The sequence below is a fragment of the Coregonus lavaretus genome (assembly GCF_964263955.1).
Source record: "Coregonus lavaretus genome assembly, chromosome: 8".
In the NCBI taxonomy this organism is placed as follows: Eukaryota; Metazoa; Chordata; class Actinopteri; order Salmoniformes; family Salmonidae; genus Coregonus; species Coregonus lavaretus.
Genome location: NC_139995.1, coordinates 9868924 through 9885914, shown reverse-complemented (window position 1 = coordinate 9885914; position 16991 = coordinate 9868924). Strand labels below are relative to the sequence as shown.

The 16991-nt window shown below is 40.9% G+C and overlaps 1 protein-coding gene across 1 annotated transcript; it reads left to right on the top strand.

The window, feature by feature from the left end:
- Positions 1-1862: 1862 nt before the first annotated feature.
- On the top strand, positions 1863-3347 carry LOC311134156 (potassium voltage-gated channel subfamily A member 2; the record flags this gene model as incomplete). The annotated part of the gene is made up of 1 exon (XM_084167764.1): positions 1863-3347. The coding sequence occupies one exon, from the start codon at positions 1863-1865 to the stop codon at positions 3345-3347; it is 1485 nt and encodes a 494-aa protein (XP_084023890.1).
- Positions 3348-16991: the final 13644 nt, after the last annotated feature.

Below are 16991 nucleotides of genomic sequence, written 5' to 3'. Positions count from 1 at the left end.
TGCTCAATATTTATTAATTCAATAGTGTTTCTGGGATACTTCGGGATTTTGGCAATGAAGCCCTGCATCTACTTCCCCAGAGACAGATGAACTCATGGATACCATTTTTATGTCTCTGTGTGCAGTTTGAAGGAACTTGCTAACTAGCCTCAGCGCAATTGCTAACCTGCCTTAGCGCAATGTTTTGAAGTCTATGGTAAGTGCTAGCTGTTTAACCTCTAACTTCCTTCAAATTGGATGCAGAGACATGCAAATGGTAAAGATGAGTTCATGTGACATTGGGGAAGTAGATAAAGGATTTCATTGCCAAAATCCCCAAGTATCCCTAACAAAATTATGCCTCTTTATGGAAGATGCAAGAGATGGTGTGGAGGGCAGAGACAGAAGAGTTTTCTATTGAAACCTATTTCCTACAGCAGTTTAATAATTTATGGATGTTTTTGAATATTTCAGAGACATGCACCATTTGAGACCAGTCTAAAATGCTTCAACAAAACTATCTTAAAGTGAATGATGAATAAGGGACATTGAGGGCTTCTTGGAACATAAAAAGAAATGGTGCATACTTTTCACTATTCAGTTATTGGTTTTCTATGATAAGCTAGATAAGGGCTAACTGTATAGATTTGGTGCCTTTACTGCATATACATATTCATGCATTATTTCACTGTAGAAGGTGAATTGATATTGTCCATTGCAGGAGATCAGAAGGAGCACATGCCCTGATTCATATGCTATAATATCTATGCTACTTGGAAACTAGTTGGAGGCATTCAGCTCTGGGCATACAATACATTTCTCCATTAATATGTGTGTTTTAGAGTGGGGAATACTTTGGTTGTAGCCTACAGAAGTATATTTTCTTAACTTTTATGTCAGTGTTCCATTACAGTATAATACAGTGAGCTCCAGAAGTATTGAGACAGTTATTTAGTTGTTGTTGTTTTGGCTCTGTACTCCAGCACTTTGCATTTGAAATGATACAATGATTATGAGGTTAAAGCTTAGACTGTCAGTTTCATTTGAGGTTATTTTCATCCATATTGGGTGAACCGTTTAGAAATTACAGCACATAATCTCCCCATTTTAGGGGACCAAAAGTATTTGGACAAATTCACTTATATGTGTATTAAAGTAGTCAAAAGTTTAGTATTTGGTCCCATATTCCTAGTACGCAATGATTACATCAAGCTTGTGACTCTAACTTGTTGGATGCATTTGCTGTTTGTTTTGGTTGTTTCAGATTATTTTGTGCCCAATAGAAATGAATGGTAAATAATGTAATGTGTCATTGTGGAGTCACTTTTATTTTAAATAAGAATATAATATGTTTCTAAACACTTCTACATTAATGTGGATGCTACCGTGATTACGGATAAACCTGAATTAATCGTGAATAATGATGAGTGAGAAAGTTACTGACGTACAAATATCATACCCCCAAGACATGCTAACCTCTCACCATTACAATAACAGGGGAGGTTAGCATTTTTGGGGGGTATGATATTTATGCCTCTTGTAAATTTCTCACTCATCATTATTCATGATTCATTCAGGATTATCCATAATCATGGTAGCATCCACAGCGCCAAAACAAAACAAAAAATGTGTCACTGTCCCAATACTTTTGGACAGACTAACACAAACGCTATCAAATTAGTTGCTTATGTTATATCAATATGCTATATTATTTAAATTCTCTCTGCTCTCTGTCCCTTCCAGACGGATCAATCCATGAGGTGACATCCTGTGACATCCTGTGGCCGTCCGGTCTTTACGGCATTGAACCCCCTCCCTTTCCTCCGTCCCCCTCCCAGCAGTTTCCAGGCTGAAAAGTGCAGGCCTCCTGCTCCCCCAGCAGAATGACTGTAGCTACTGGTGACCCCTCTGACGAGGCGGCAGCGCACCCGGGGAACCCGGCAGAGTACGACCCTGACGCTGACCATGAGTGCTGCGAGAGAGTGGTCATCAACATCTCTGGACTACGTTTCGAGACGCAGCTTAAAACCCTCTCTCAGTTCCCCGATACTCTGCTGGGGGACCCCAAAAAGAGGATGCGCTACTTCGACCCACTGAGGAACGAGTATTTCTTCGACCGGAGCCGAACCAGCTTTGATGCCATTCTCTATTTTTACCAGTCAGGAGGGAGGCTACGGCGGCCGGCCAATGTGACCCTCGATATTTTCTCAGAGGAGATCCGTTTCTATGAGTTGGGGGATGAGGCCATTGAGCTGTTCAGAGAGGATGAGGGTTTCGTCAAGGAGGAAGAGAGGCCACTTCCTGACAATGAGTTTCAGAGACAAGTGTGGCTGCTATTTGAGTACCCAGAGAGCTCGGGTCCCGCTAGGATTATCGCTATCATCTCCGTCATGGTCATCCTCATCTCTATCGTAAGCTTCTGCCTGGAAACCCTGCCCATCTTCCGCAACGACGACGACGAACCGCGCAGTGTCTTTGACACCAACACCAACACCACAATCTACTTCACGTCCACCTACTTCACTGACCCATTCTTCATCCTGGAGACGCTCTGCATCATCTGGTTCTCCTTTGAGTTCCTGGTGCGCCTCTTCGCCTGCCCCAGCAAATCTGGCTTTTTTGGTAACGTCATGAACATCATTGACGTTGTTGCCATCATCCCCTACTTCATCACCCTGGCCACAGAGCTGGCTGAGAAACCAGAGGATGGCCAGGCGGGTCAGCAAGCCATGTCCCTGGCTATTCTCAGGGTCATCCGTCTAGTGCGAGTCTTCCGAATCTTCAAGCTCTCGCGACACTCCAAGGGGCTTCAGATCCTGGGCCAGACCCTGAAAGCTAGTATGAGGGAGCTCGGTCTGCTGATCTTCTTCCTCTTTATTGGAGTCATACTTTTCTCCAGTGCTGTCTACTTTGCGGAAGCTGATGAGCCCGAATCGCAGTTTGAAAGCATCCCAGACGCCTTCTGGTGGGCTGTTGTCTCCATGACGACAGTAGGGTATGGTGACATGGTCCCAACCACTATTGGTGGCAAGATTGTGGGCTCCCTCTGCGCCATTGCAGGTGTGCTGACAATTGCCTTGCCCGTGCCTGTCATTGTTTCCAACTTCAACTACTTCTACCACCGTGAGACGGAGGGCGAGGAGCAGGCCCAGTGCCTAGGCCCAGTCACCAAAGAGGACTCGAATGAAGAGCTGAAAAAGAGCCGGAGCGGATCAACCATCAGTAAATCAGACTACATGGAGATCCAGGAAGGGGTGAACAACAGTATTGAGGACATCCCTGAAGAGAACCTCAAGACTCAGGCCAACTGCACAACGCTGGCCAACACAAACTATGTCAACATCACCAAAATGCTCACAGACGTGTAGCCAGCCGGCAGGCATTGACCTCTCAGTGAGGTTGAGGGGTCAAAGGATAGGACAGGTGTGTAGCCTCCCATTTCACATGTGCTGCTGGAATATCAAGGCAATAGATTCAGGACGTATACCTGGACTCGTCATTTGTCAGTGATGAGAAACACCAGAGACCATGTGCTCACTCCTCCCCTAGCTCCCCCTGTTAGCGCCTCACACCTTTCCCTCAAACTGACCTTCTGTCAGACTTAAAATCTTATAATCCAAATGTGCTTGTTGATGTCTGCATGGAGTTGGCTTTGTCAGTGTGACTTATCCAATAGTCAAATTACCTGTTCACAACAGTATCCAACAGTAGTACAAAAAAGAGGAGAAATGTAGTTCAAAAAGGGAATTTATCGTTTCCAGAATAACCACACCACCAACACTGCTTCAGCCCCCCTGTGCCTGCCCCTACCCTGGTCTCCCTTCATCGCCAAAGGCACACTGCGCTTCTGAAGAGTCTTGTTTGAGTGCTACAGTATGCTGCTTCCTGGAGCAAACGAAACAAACCCGTTCTGTGGTGAACTACTTGGAGATTACGGAACGTGTGAGCATAAAGCAGGCATTCGGGTGCTGAGGCCTGTCGTGGCCTGAGTCTGAGACACACAAGGAGTGGTACTGTAGTAGCAATCCACATGATTTAAGGGATGTATGACATACTTCAGCTCCATTAGCTTATGATGGTTTGACATCTTTTCTTCAGTAGACATCAGTATCTGATGAATGACTGAGAATGTCCTTGACTTTTCACTGCTTTAGTCTTACATGATTTATGTGTTTACTGTACATTGCAATGCAAGCGTCCCTTGTCCACTCACATGCATCAGTCTGAACCAATCTTACTGCAGCTTTGAGGACAAAGTGAATGTCTCTTCCTCTTTTATAAAAAAAGTGTACTCATTTACATACAGATAGGTAAGTAGTTGTGACTGTAACCGATAATGTAGCTAGATACTGTGGGTACTGTAGGTAGTAACTATAGCCAGTTGATTGTTGCATGGAGTTCTTAACTGAATGAGTATTCTCACTCACACAACTATCATTGCTCCAAAGACACAGTTTATTGTCTTGCCCTCTATAACCTTCTATCACACGTGAATGGATGACTATGAAGTGGGTATCATACATGTAAGTATTCACCCCCCATGGATTTATTCACATTTTGTTGCGTTACAAAGTGGGATTGAAATAGATTTAATTGTGATTTTTCTATACATAATACTCCAGAATGTCAGAGTAAAAAAACATTTCTACACAATTTGAAAAAGTATTCACCCCTTTTGTTTACTCAAGCCTAAATTAGTTCAGGAGTAAAATGTGGCTTAACAAATCACATAAGTTACATGGACTCACTCTGTGTGAAATTATAGGGGTTGACATGATTTTTGAATAACTACCCCTTCCTCTGTCCCCCATACATACAATATCTGTAACTTCCCTCAGTCAAGTATTGAATTTCAAGCACAGATTCAACTACAAAGACCAGGGATCTTTTCAAAAGCCTCATAAAGAAGGGCAGTGATTGGTAGATGGGTAACAATAACAAATCAGACATTGAATATCTCTTTAAGCGTGGTCAAGTTCATAATTATGCTGTAGGATTATGTATTCAATCACCTAGACACATCAAACATACAGTCGTCCATTCTAGACTGAGCTGCAGGACAGGAAGGAAACAGCTCAGGGATGTTACCATGAGGCCATTGGTGATTTTAAAACAGCTACAGAGTTCAGTGGCTGTGATGGGAGATAACTGAGGATGGATCAACAACATTGTAGTGACTGCACAATAATTACTTAAATGACAGAGTGAAAAGAAGAATACAAATATACAGAATATAAATATTCCAAAACATGCATTGTATGCAACAAGGCACTAAATTAATACAGAAAAATCCAACAGAACACATCACTGAGTAATTGACTCATTATTTTAAAGCATGGTGGTGGCTGCATCATGGTATGGGTATGCTTGACATCGGAAAAGACTGAAACGTTTTTCAGGATAAAAAGAAACAGGATACAGCTAAGCACAGGCATAATCCTAGAGGAAAACCTGCTTCAGTCTGCTTTATACCAGACACTGGAAGATGAATTCACCTTGCAGCAGGACAATAACCTACAACACAATGCCAAATCTACAGTGGAGTTGCTTACCAAGAAGACAGTGAATGATCTTTTGTGGCCAAGTTACAGTTTTGACTTAAATCTGCTTGAAAATATATGGCATTCTAGCAATGATCCCCAACACCTTGACAAAGCTTGAATGACTTTGAAAATAATAATGGGCAAATGTTGCACAATCCAGGTGTACATAGCTCCTAGAGACTTATCCAGAAAGACTCACAGCTGTAATCGCTGCCAAAGGTGTTTCTAACATGTATTGACTCAGGGGGGTGAATACTTGTCTAATCAAAGTGCTGAATATTAGTGTTTTATTTTTCATTAATCTTAAAAAATATATAGAACTTTTCTTCCACTTTGACATTACAGAGTATTTTGTGTAGATCGTTGACAAAAAAAAGGACCATTAAATCTATTTTAATCCCACTTTGTAACACAATCAAATGTGAAGAAATCCAAGGGGGTGAATACTTATGATAGGCACTGTAGGTTATTATCTAACATATGTAGGCTACAAGGGTGTCTAAAAGGATACCATGCCCCAAACCAGCCCTATAGCTTGGATGATATTGTATTCCTGACATTTGACCTAAATGTAACATTCCAGCCACACCGCTGAGCTGAAAACATAGTGTTTATATACCACAGATATTGCAGCTGAGCTGTAATTTGAGGCAAAATGCATTAGTTAATTACTTACAGTACTCATGCAGTGTAGTTGCAGCATTCATCTCAGTTACAGACATACTTGTGTAGCTTCGCCTCACGGCTGTCTTGTACAACTGTGTCCATCGTGTCTTCATGAGGAGCTACTGGGACGTGTGTAAAATGATGCTTCCTCCCTAAACTGCTATCAAAACAAGTAGGCTTACTGAATGCTGCTCTCCTAGTGTTGCATGACCTCAATGCATTCATAGAAGCATGTATTTAAGTTCAAGCAAGCCTATGAAAAAGCGTATGAAAACTATTTAAAAGGATACCTATATTTATCTCAATATATACTTACGTACTTTTAAATGTGATAACAAAGCAATCTGGGACGTATAAGAATGGGAATTGACATTCAGCTGACGATTTCGAGATGAGGATGACCATGACGGAGATGATAGCGTTAATCCGATAATCCTTGAAGATATGCAGATCGTTGCTATGTTTGTTTTATGATATGAACAATGACACTTATTTATTTTGAGCACTGATGGGGTAGCCCCATTTCAGGGACTGTCTGTTGGACAGAGTGCCAAAGACATGCATGCGTGTAGTACCCTAGCTATTTCACAGGAGAAATGGAGGTACACTAGTATATCTATGGTAGATGCATCCAAAAATATGAGCATTATCTAAATTCTGTCATCATACTCGAAGGAGAGGTGGTTTATATTGCCAACGCCTGAAGTATGTAGCTGTGTAGCAAGTCTTAACTACAGAGTTCTAGGTCTCTCATGACATAGTCTGCTGCCTTTTTACATCTTTTCATAGTGGTCTTTAGGGCACATGAGAGTAGTAGCAGAGAAGGGGATGTTTAGCCAGTGCAAATGAAATGGTAAATGGATTCAGTCTTATTTACCTTTTGGTAAATATTGTTTTGACTCTAATGTCTAAGGTGTTTCTAATGTGTCTGATCTGTCGGTGGGGATGAGAAGGACTAGTTTACGTTTTTAGGCCTAAATGTCTACCACCATTGCCGCAGTTTGCACTCAGGGTGCCTCGCTAGGTAGACAGAAGTGAGGTTCTTATCTCCTGGTCCCTCCCTCTGCCCTTACCATGTTCCTTTCCTCTCTTGTGTCTTCAATTGAGATTAAACGTGTTGGAAAGGAACTTGACTCGTACAATAATCTGGGTCAGGAACCCTGCTTGTTGATGCTCCCATTGACATTATTACAACATTATGTTATTATGTTTGCTCTTTTTCTTACAGGAACACACTTCCCCTTTAATTCACCACCTTGTCCACAACACACATCATATACATGAACTATACATGATGTGACTATGTAGGTACACAATTATGTGGTGTTTATTTGTACGTGTGTGTGTGCACACATGCATGTCTGTGTGTGTGTCTGTGTGTATGTAGAGCCCACCTCTGAATGTCAGTGTCTTAGCTTGGTTGTACTGCTGCATTGAAGTGACAGTGTGCAACCATTCATGCATGTGTGCAACCATTTCTTTCTTTTTTACTGCTCACAGTATGACCACAAATGACCAAATTATCTATGCATGCAAATGCATTGTCTTTTTTTGTATTCTATTTATTTATTTTTACACACACACTGTCAAATGTATCAACATATCGAAATAGAAGATCTGTAGTTGAGTATCAATGGTTTGTTTTTTAGATGCTCTAAGCACAAGCACAAATGGAGTATACCCATTTGTATCACTGTGCTTGCAGATTTACTATGTCAAATGTTTATTTGCAAAATGGAGTGTCGCAAAATCGAAAATGTATATTTTGCTTTATAGTAAGCATCTCTATACCATTTTAACTCAAAGTGTACAGAGGGTTCCACCAGCAAAATCACAGTCAGAAGGACTCAGAAAATGCACTGAAAAGTCTATGCAGAGAAGCACTGTAGATTGGAAATATAGACACACATAGGCCAGGGTGTAGAATGGAAGGTGAACTCACAATGCGATTCAAACAAAGTAGAGTTTCTGCTGTGTGATTTTTCTTCCCCAGATTCTGGGTTTGTTTGAATTTTAATCGTGAGTGTTGTAAGTGATGATGAGGGCCCCTCCACCTTTACAGAGAAATACAGGCCCCAATTGATTCAATAAATAAAAAATAAAGGAAAACTGCACTGCAGGTTCAAAGATGCTATGCTGTATTGGAGGTCGGAAGGAACTGGGTTAGCGGTGAATACTCCCGCGAGCTGTTCCTCTCGCAAACATTGTCATTGAATACGAGTGTGAAACTTTCTGAGTGAAACCACAGTGTGATTTTCCTTCTATCTGTAATTGATTGAATTTGGGCCACAGTGAAAGCCTTGTATTGCACTGTATGCTTTCCATCACCAACAAAGTAAACATGCAAGTAGCTAAACAAATAGTAGCTATACAATTTACTGTATATGCATGTGTGTCAGAACAAGAGAGTGTGTTTCTGTGGTCTGAAAGTGAATGATACCGTGGCAACACTGATACAGTATGCACAGTACAGCTCCTTGACCTTCCCACACATCATGGTGGCCTGACTACTTCTATCAACTTTGGTACAATGGACAATATTTTTTTTCTATGAAAAGAAATGTGAGGAAAATACTGTGCATAACAACAATGGTTTAAGAAGACAAAACACAATGTACTATAATGCTATGTGAAGTCTGGATTTAAAGTAGTATGAACTGCACTTTACAGGAACAAAAACACAATCTGCAGACAAGAAAATCATGTCAAACTAAAATGCATATAATCCTTCCAATGATCATAACCATGATAACAAAGTAATATCAATAATGAAGACAATAATAATTCAACCAAACTGTGTTTTGTGTGTTTTTTAATATGTGAGAGGACTTTCTTTCTTATCCATACATGGTGGTGGACTAGCTATATTGTATTTAGTTTATTTGCCAGTGAACTTGTGTAATTTGAACATGAATTGTGGTATTTGATGCATTGCACCAGAATTAGCAAAATTTTATTTGCAGTCTTTGGCTACATAATAAAACAATAACAAAATGTCAAAGAAATCAAATGAATCTCAAAACCTGGAAATAAAGGATAGAAAGGCATGCCTAGAGATAAACTAAATGTATATATATATAAAAGAAGAAATCACATACCTTAGGCTACAATAATTGTTAATGAATATGTATTTGATTATATCTAGGCCATTTTTTTTACTTAAGCAATAAGGCCCGAGGGGTGTGGTACAGTATATGGCCAATATACCACAGCTAAGGGCTGTTCTTATGCACAACGCAACGCGGAGTGCCTGGATATAGCCCTTAGCCGTGGTATATTGGCCATATACCACAAATCCCTGAGTTGCCTTATTGCTATTATAAATAATATAAATGTTTTGTCATACCCGTGGTATAGAGTCTGATATACCATGGCTTTCAGCCAATCAGCATTCAGGGCTCAAACCACCCAGTTTATAATTCATTTTATAACACATCAATTCAATTAGACATGCATCCAAATGTATAATAGCTCTCACTGAGAATTCTGGTTTGTATATTTCATTGTTTGAGAGTGAGAATAATTGAACATTTATTGAACATCTTTCCTTACATCTTATTAATGCTAACGAGGCACTCGTTAATGCATCGATTTGAAGGAATTTTTTTGCAGGACCATTGCTAGCTGTCTGTGATGATACAAAGTGCTGTGAATCAATCAAAGAACGCTTTGTTGTTATTCTTAGTTATTCTTAGTACAGAGTCTTTGTAGCCCTCGGCTGTGTGGAGGACATTTCAAATGCCTCCTGGCATCTTCGGTTGCTTCATCCTTAAAGTGCACCGTATATGCTCTTTGCAATTTAGAGAGAGAGAGAGAGCAGGGAATGTACTATTAATAGCTCTTTTGTTGGAGAGAGATTGGGGGAAAGAGAGAGGGAGGGGATAGGAGAGAGAAAAAAAGATATGGGAAAGATAGATATGGGAGCAGGAGAGAGAGAGACACGAGCAGGAGCAGAGCATGAGAGAGGGAGGGAGGAGAAGGAGGAGGGGTACATTCTTTAAGGAATCCTTCACAGTGGACTTTCTCTGACACTCGTGTCCCAGTCCACCATCTCATGATAATTAGGGAGGAGACTGAGACGGGCTCCAGTAGATATTTGCATTTATCCGTTTCCAGGACTCCTTCTCCAAGGGGAAATAGAGGCGAGAGAGACGAGAGAGAGCATTCGTTGTGTCAGGCTCATGAATTCTGCCATGGCAATATCGAGAGAAACTCTGTTTGCTGCAACCAGCTGGCAATTAAGCACAGCTATGCATTGGGGTGCTGTTATAGTCTATTCATTCTCGACTTCCCTGTCCTACTTGTATTCCATCTATGGTGGATTGGGTTTCTGTGTCCTCTATGGGATTGCTTACTGTCACCAAAGTATTATAATATGCCATGACATTTAAGATGGCTACCTGTGACAGAAGTAGTCAGAGCCAAATTCAGATTTGATATGAAACAGAATGTTTTAGTGCTGCACTGCTCGTGCTCGGCACTGTGCATCGGAACTGCAGGCCTATGTCTCTATGCTGTAGCCATTAGTTACTTTGATCCTGAAATGCAGTGCGGTGCAGCTCTTCAGCTATGCACCATGGCTAAAAGGAGAGACAGGAGAAAGAGGATGGCAGGGAGAGACAAAGAGAGGAAAACAGAACAGAACAGGGAGAGACAAAATCCATGTTTACTTGTGTGTATAGTGTGTATGTTATCGTGTGTGTGTATGTGGGTCTGTGCCTGTGTCTCTTCACAGTCCCCGTTGTTCCATAAGGTGTATTTTTATCAGTTTTTTTTTTCAATCAGATTTTACTGCTTGCGTGAGTTACTTGATGTGGAATAGAGTTCCATGTAGTCGTGGCTCTATTTAGTACTGTGTGCCTCCCATAGTCTGTTCTGGACTTGGGGACTGTGAAGAGACCTCTGGTGGCATGTCTTGAGGGGTATGCATGGGTGTCTGAGCTGTGTGCTAGTAGTTTAAACAGGCAGCTCGAAGCATTCAACATGTCAATACTTGTGTACCTCAGTTGGTAGAGCATAGTGCTTGCAATGCCAGGGTTGTGGGTTCGATTCCCATGGGGGGCCAGTATAAAAAAAAAAATGTATGCACTCACTAAGTTGCTCTGGATAAGAGTGTCTGCTAAATGACTAAAATGTAAATACTTCTCACAAGTAGTGATGAAGTCAATCTCTCCTCTACTTTGAGCCAAGGGAGATTGACATGCATATTATTAATGATAGTTCTCTGCGTATATTTAAGGGCCAGCTGTGCTGGACTGTTCTGGGCGGATTGTAATTTTCCTAAGTCTCTCTTTGTGGCACCTGACCACACGACTGGACAGTAGTCCAGGTGCTACAAAACTAGAGCCTTTAGGACCTGCCTTGTCAGCCTGGTCTCATAGACTAGATGTAACATAGTAAATGTAAATCCGGGAAGCTGAAATTAGTATGATATGTTACGTTTGGTATGGTATGGTTACATAAGACAGATGGTTACTTAAGGGAAAAATTAATGTAGGATGGATGGGAGGGCGTATAACGTGAACCTCTAGCAAACCCAAATGTTGCGTCTTCGAATCTCATCACGGACAACTTTAGCATTTTAGCGAATTAGCAACTTTTCAACTACTTACTACTTTTTAGCTACTTCGCAACTACTTAGCATGTTAGCTAACCCTTCCCCTAACCTTAACCCTTTAAACGAACTCCTAACCTTTACCCTAACTCATAGCCTAGCTAACATTAGCTAGCTAGCTAACATTAGCGTTAGCTGCCTAGCCACCTAGCTATCGTTAGCCACAACAAATTGGAATTCGTAACATATCATACGTTTTGCAGATTCATAACAAATCATACGTTTTGCAAATTCATAACATATTGTACATTTTTCAAATTCGCAACATATTGCATGTTTTGCAAATTCGTAACATATCATATGAATTGTAATTTGTAACATCATATATATGATCAACAGATTAATACATATCATACGAAACGTAACATATCATATTAAATTGAGTGTCTCGGATTTATGTGCAGAATAATACGAAATGCTATGAGACCAGGTTGGCCTTGTTGATAGCTTTGTTAAGAAGGCAGAGTTGTGCTTTATAATGGACAGACCTCTCCTCATCTTAGCTGCAGTTGCATCAATATATTTTGACCATGACAGTTCACAATCCAGTGTTACTCGAAGCAGTTTAGTGTCCTCAACTTGCTCAATATACACATTATTACAATATCTTGTTGGGGTTTAGGGTTTAATTAATGATTTGTCCCAAATACAATGCTTTTAGTTTTTGAAATATTTAGGATCAAATTATTTCTTGCCACCCATTCTGAAACTGACTGCAGTTTTTTGTTAAGTGTTGCAGTCATTTCACTTGCTGTGGTAGCTGACGTGTATAGTTTTGAATCATCAGCATACATAGACACACAGGCTTTACTCAGAGCCAGTGGCAGGTCATTAGTAAAGATTGAAAAAAGTAAGGGGCCTAGAGAGCTGCCCTAGCTCTACCTGGATTATGTTGGAGAGGCTTCCATTAGAGAACACCCTCTGTGTTTTGTTAGACAGGTAACTCTCAATCCACAATATAGTAGGGGATGTAAAGCCATAACACATACATGTTGAATTCCCTTTCCTATAAGCGTGCTGAAAATCTGTTGTGAAGTAAGGGTTGGTATCAGGCTGATTGGTCAGCTGTTTGAGCCAGAAAATAAGGGTGCTTTGCTATTCTTGCTTAGCAGAATGACTTTTGCTTCCTTCCAGGCCTGAGGGCACTCACTTTCCTGTAGGCTTAGATTGAAGAGATGGCAAATAGGAGTGGCAATATCATCCACTATCATCCTCAGTAATCTTCCATCCAAATTGTCTGACCCAGGTGACTTGTCATTGTTGATAGACAACAATACTTTTTTCCACCTCTTCCACACTCACTTTACGGAATTCAAAATTATGATACTTGTCTTTCAAAATTTGGTGCATGGATGTGTAGGTTCAGAATTTGTTGCCTACATTTTCTAATCTTGCCAGTGAAAGAAAAACATGAAAGTAGTTGGCAATATGAGTGGGTTTTGTGCCGAATAAGCCATCTGATTCAATGAATGACGGAGCAGAGTTTGCCTTTTTGCCCCAAATTTCATTTAAGGTGCTCCAAAGCTTTTTAATATAATATCATTATATAATTTATTGTTGTTTCATAGTACAGTTTCTTCTTCTTTTTGTTCAGTTTAGTCACATGATTTCTCAATTCACATTACATTTGCCAATCGGCTGTGCAGCTAGACTTATGTGCCATTCCTTTTGCCTCATCCCACTCAACCATAACATTTGACAATTCCTCATCAATCCACCAGGATGTAACAGTTTTTACAGTCATTTTCTTAATGGGTACATGCTTATTAGTAACTGGAATAAGCAATTTCATAAATGTGTCAAATGCAGCATCTGGTTGCTCCTCATTACAGACCAGCAAATATTATTTACATCTTTAAAATAGAAATCTCTACAAAACATATTGTATGACTTATTATACACTATATTAGTCCCAGCCTTTGGAACTTTGGTTTTCCTAGATATGGCTACAATATTATGATCACTACATCTGATGGATTTGGATACTACTTTACAGCAGATTTCTGCAGCATTAGTAAAGATGTGATCAATACATGTGGATGATTTCATTCCTGTGCTGTTTGGAAATACCCTGGTATTGACTGATAGCCTGAACCAGGTTGCAGGCACTGGTTACAGTTTGAAGCTTTTGAGTGGGCAGCATGATTAAAGCCAGTCAATAGTTAGGTCACCCAGAAAATATACCTCTCCGTTGATATCTCATACATTATCAAACATTTCACACATATTATCCAGATACTGACTGTTAGCACTTGGAGGTCTATAGCAGCTTCCCATAAGAATGGGATTTAGGTGAGGCAGGTGAACCTGAGGTGCGTTCAATAAGGGAAATACTGTAGTTCGCAATCGTTAGCTAACATATTCCATTTCTCTTGTGTTAGCGAACGGTCTGAGAAGGTAGTGTGGATCTAAACCGCCACTGTAATTAATCAAGTGGCCGTGTAGGCTTTCTATTACCTGTAGTAGGAATAGCTAAATTATTTGCAATTTGATTATTGCCGCTAAAATGTCACATTTAGCCTTACCAAAAATTGCCATTTGATGTTTCTCCATAATATTTAGGAATGTTCATTCAAATCGTTCAACTGAAATTGTTACTAAGTAATATGTTTGCCGCAAACTGAAGCCTTGTTGAACTCAACTCTGTAGCCATATTACTTCAACAGCATTTCACATGAGATCCTTTTGAAGCGTTACAGGAATGACTCTGAACATAAACGGCAACACCTCCACCATTGGCATTCCTGTCTCTTCTGAAGATGTTGAAACCATGTATTGCTACCACTGAATCATCAAAGGTATTATCTAACTGAGTTTCAGAGATTGTCAGTATATGAATTTGATCTGTTACTAGCAAGTTATCGATTTCATAAACCTTGTTTCTTAGGCTACATATGTTAATGCTGGCTATTTTTAGCACTTTTCTGGTATTCTTGATTGTTTTTATTGCTTTACTGGGAGGTTTATCAGAGGTAGACATGACAGTGATATTTATGTTTGAGCTGATAGTGCAGGGTGCACACAGTGGACTTCCTACTAAGGCCTCAGTGCTAACAGTATAACTCAGGTTCATAGATGGCTGATTACTACACACAATAGCTGCAGGATCGACAGAGACATTCAGGGGAGTTAGAGGGACATAAATTAGGTTACTTACATTATGACGGCCAACGCCTCTGGGACAATGTACATTTGCAGCAGCACTACGGCAACTCAGTGACAATGGTAGGGATTATCTGAGCAGGGCTTGGGTCACTGATAAGTAATTGTCTCAACGCAGCCTTGAAATGTGCAGACAGGGTCCAGGAGCCAAGATGATTTGGATGGACTCAATCATTCCTGTAGAGCATCTTCTGTTTCCAAAAAGTGTCAAAGTTATCTATAAAAGTTATGCCAATAGAGCTACTGTAGTGTTTTAGCCAGGTGTGTAATGCCAGTAGCCTGCTGAATCTTTCACAGCAACGGCCCAGCGATGGTACCAGGCCTGAAATAATTGGCCGCCTTTTGGAATCTTTCAGAGCTAGGATCAGTTTTTTAAAATCCATTAGGGCAGAGAGAGACAGAGAAAGGAGAGGAGGGAGAGACAGGTGGGCAGGGAGAGACAGGTGGGCAGGGAGAGACAGGGAAACAAGGAGAGGAGGGCAGGGAGAGACAGGGAAACAAGGAGAGGTGGGCAAGGAGAGCAGGGAGATACAGGTGGGAAGGGAGAAGAGAAATGTGTGGTGAAACAGCCTGTGCTCTCTGGCATCTCTCTCCAGGATAGGGGATCCCACGACTGCGACAGGTGGCCACCATTATGATTTGCCCTAGTGTCATTAAGAATCGTGTGTGTGCATGCATGCGTGTGTGTGCAGTGTGTGCAGGTGCAATGTGTTTCTGTGTGCCAGTGTGTTTGTGCCAGTGCCAGTGCCAATCACTAAGGCAACCATTTCGCTCAGCAGCTCGTAATTAGGAGTACAACACAGTGCCTCTGAACCAACAGGAACCCATCTCTGTAGATAGCACACTGTAGCAAGGGGGACTTCTTCCTCACACATATGTTTGCTCTCGGCTGGAGATTTTTAATTTAAGCCCAAATAAGTTCAACTTCCTGCAATGACAGGGTTGGTTATTAAATGATCCAGCTTGAAAAGTTGGAGGTTAGTTGAAATCACTCTAGCAGCAACCTCACAGCAATTGTTGGTTTAAAAACAGAGGTTGGGTAGAAAAATAACTGTATACTAAAATGTTCCCCCTCATGCTCATGGAGGCTTGGAGGCTTGCCTAAGCAGAACACATTACTGCCCTCTAGAGGATTTGCCTTACACCGTGACATCTCCCTCATTCGCTCCTACATTTTCTCTTGCCTGCATGTGGACTGCAGATCACACCACACTGGGTGGCTGAGGCAGTGTTGTGTAGCCTGTCCATGTGTGATCTCCCACATATTACACACACACACACACACACATACACACTTTGCCCTGTGAGGAGGTGACAAATAGGGAGAATTAAGAGAGTTATAGCATAGGCATCGCAACGAGATTTCAATGTACATAATATGTACATCAACTTTTAGATGTACATTTGCAATGGAATGTCATGTGCCTAGAGAGGGTTCGGGGGCTTGGCAATGGACATTCTTGCTTTGCAGCTCAAATTTACCGTAAATGTCCCAGTATAGCCACCAGCCAGTTAGCATGTTTTTAACAAACTATTCAACTGTGCAAGCAACTTTTCATGTTAACCTTATTACACACTTGAATAATGCAACCAACCAAACCACATTACACGCTTGAATAATGCAATAATTCACATCCATGTCGGACAATTAAAGGGTTTATTTCCTCGTCCGTACACTCATTACATTTTAGCTTCACGACAACACAGTTACTGCTAGCTAGCTAGCTTGCTAAAGCTAACAACATTCTTCATCAAGTAACGTTAGCCTATTAAAAATGAACGATTACCCCTCTTATATGAATACAGTACGCCTACCTTACAACTTTAGCTTATCAACGTTACCTTCAAACAAACCAGGCTTCATTTTGATCAGTATAATGCAAATCATTACATGTGGTAAAAGCAAGTTGTGACTGAAAACGTGGGTAATTCACAGGGGAGTTGAGATCAGCTGCTTGCTGGCCAAATGTACGTGTATTGCAGCCAAGCACCGTTTACCTTTTTTTTTTAAGCTACTACGACAATTT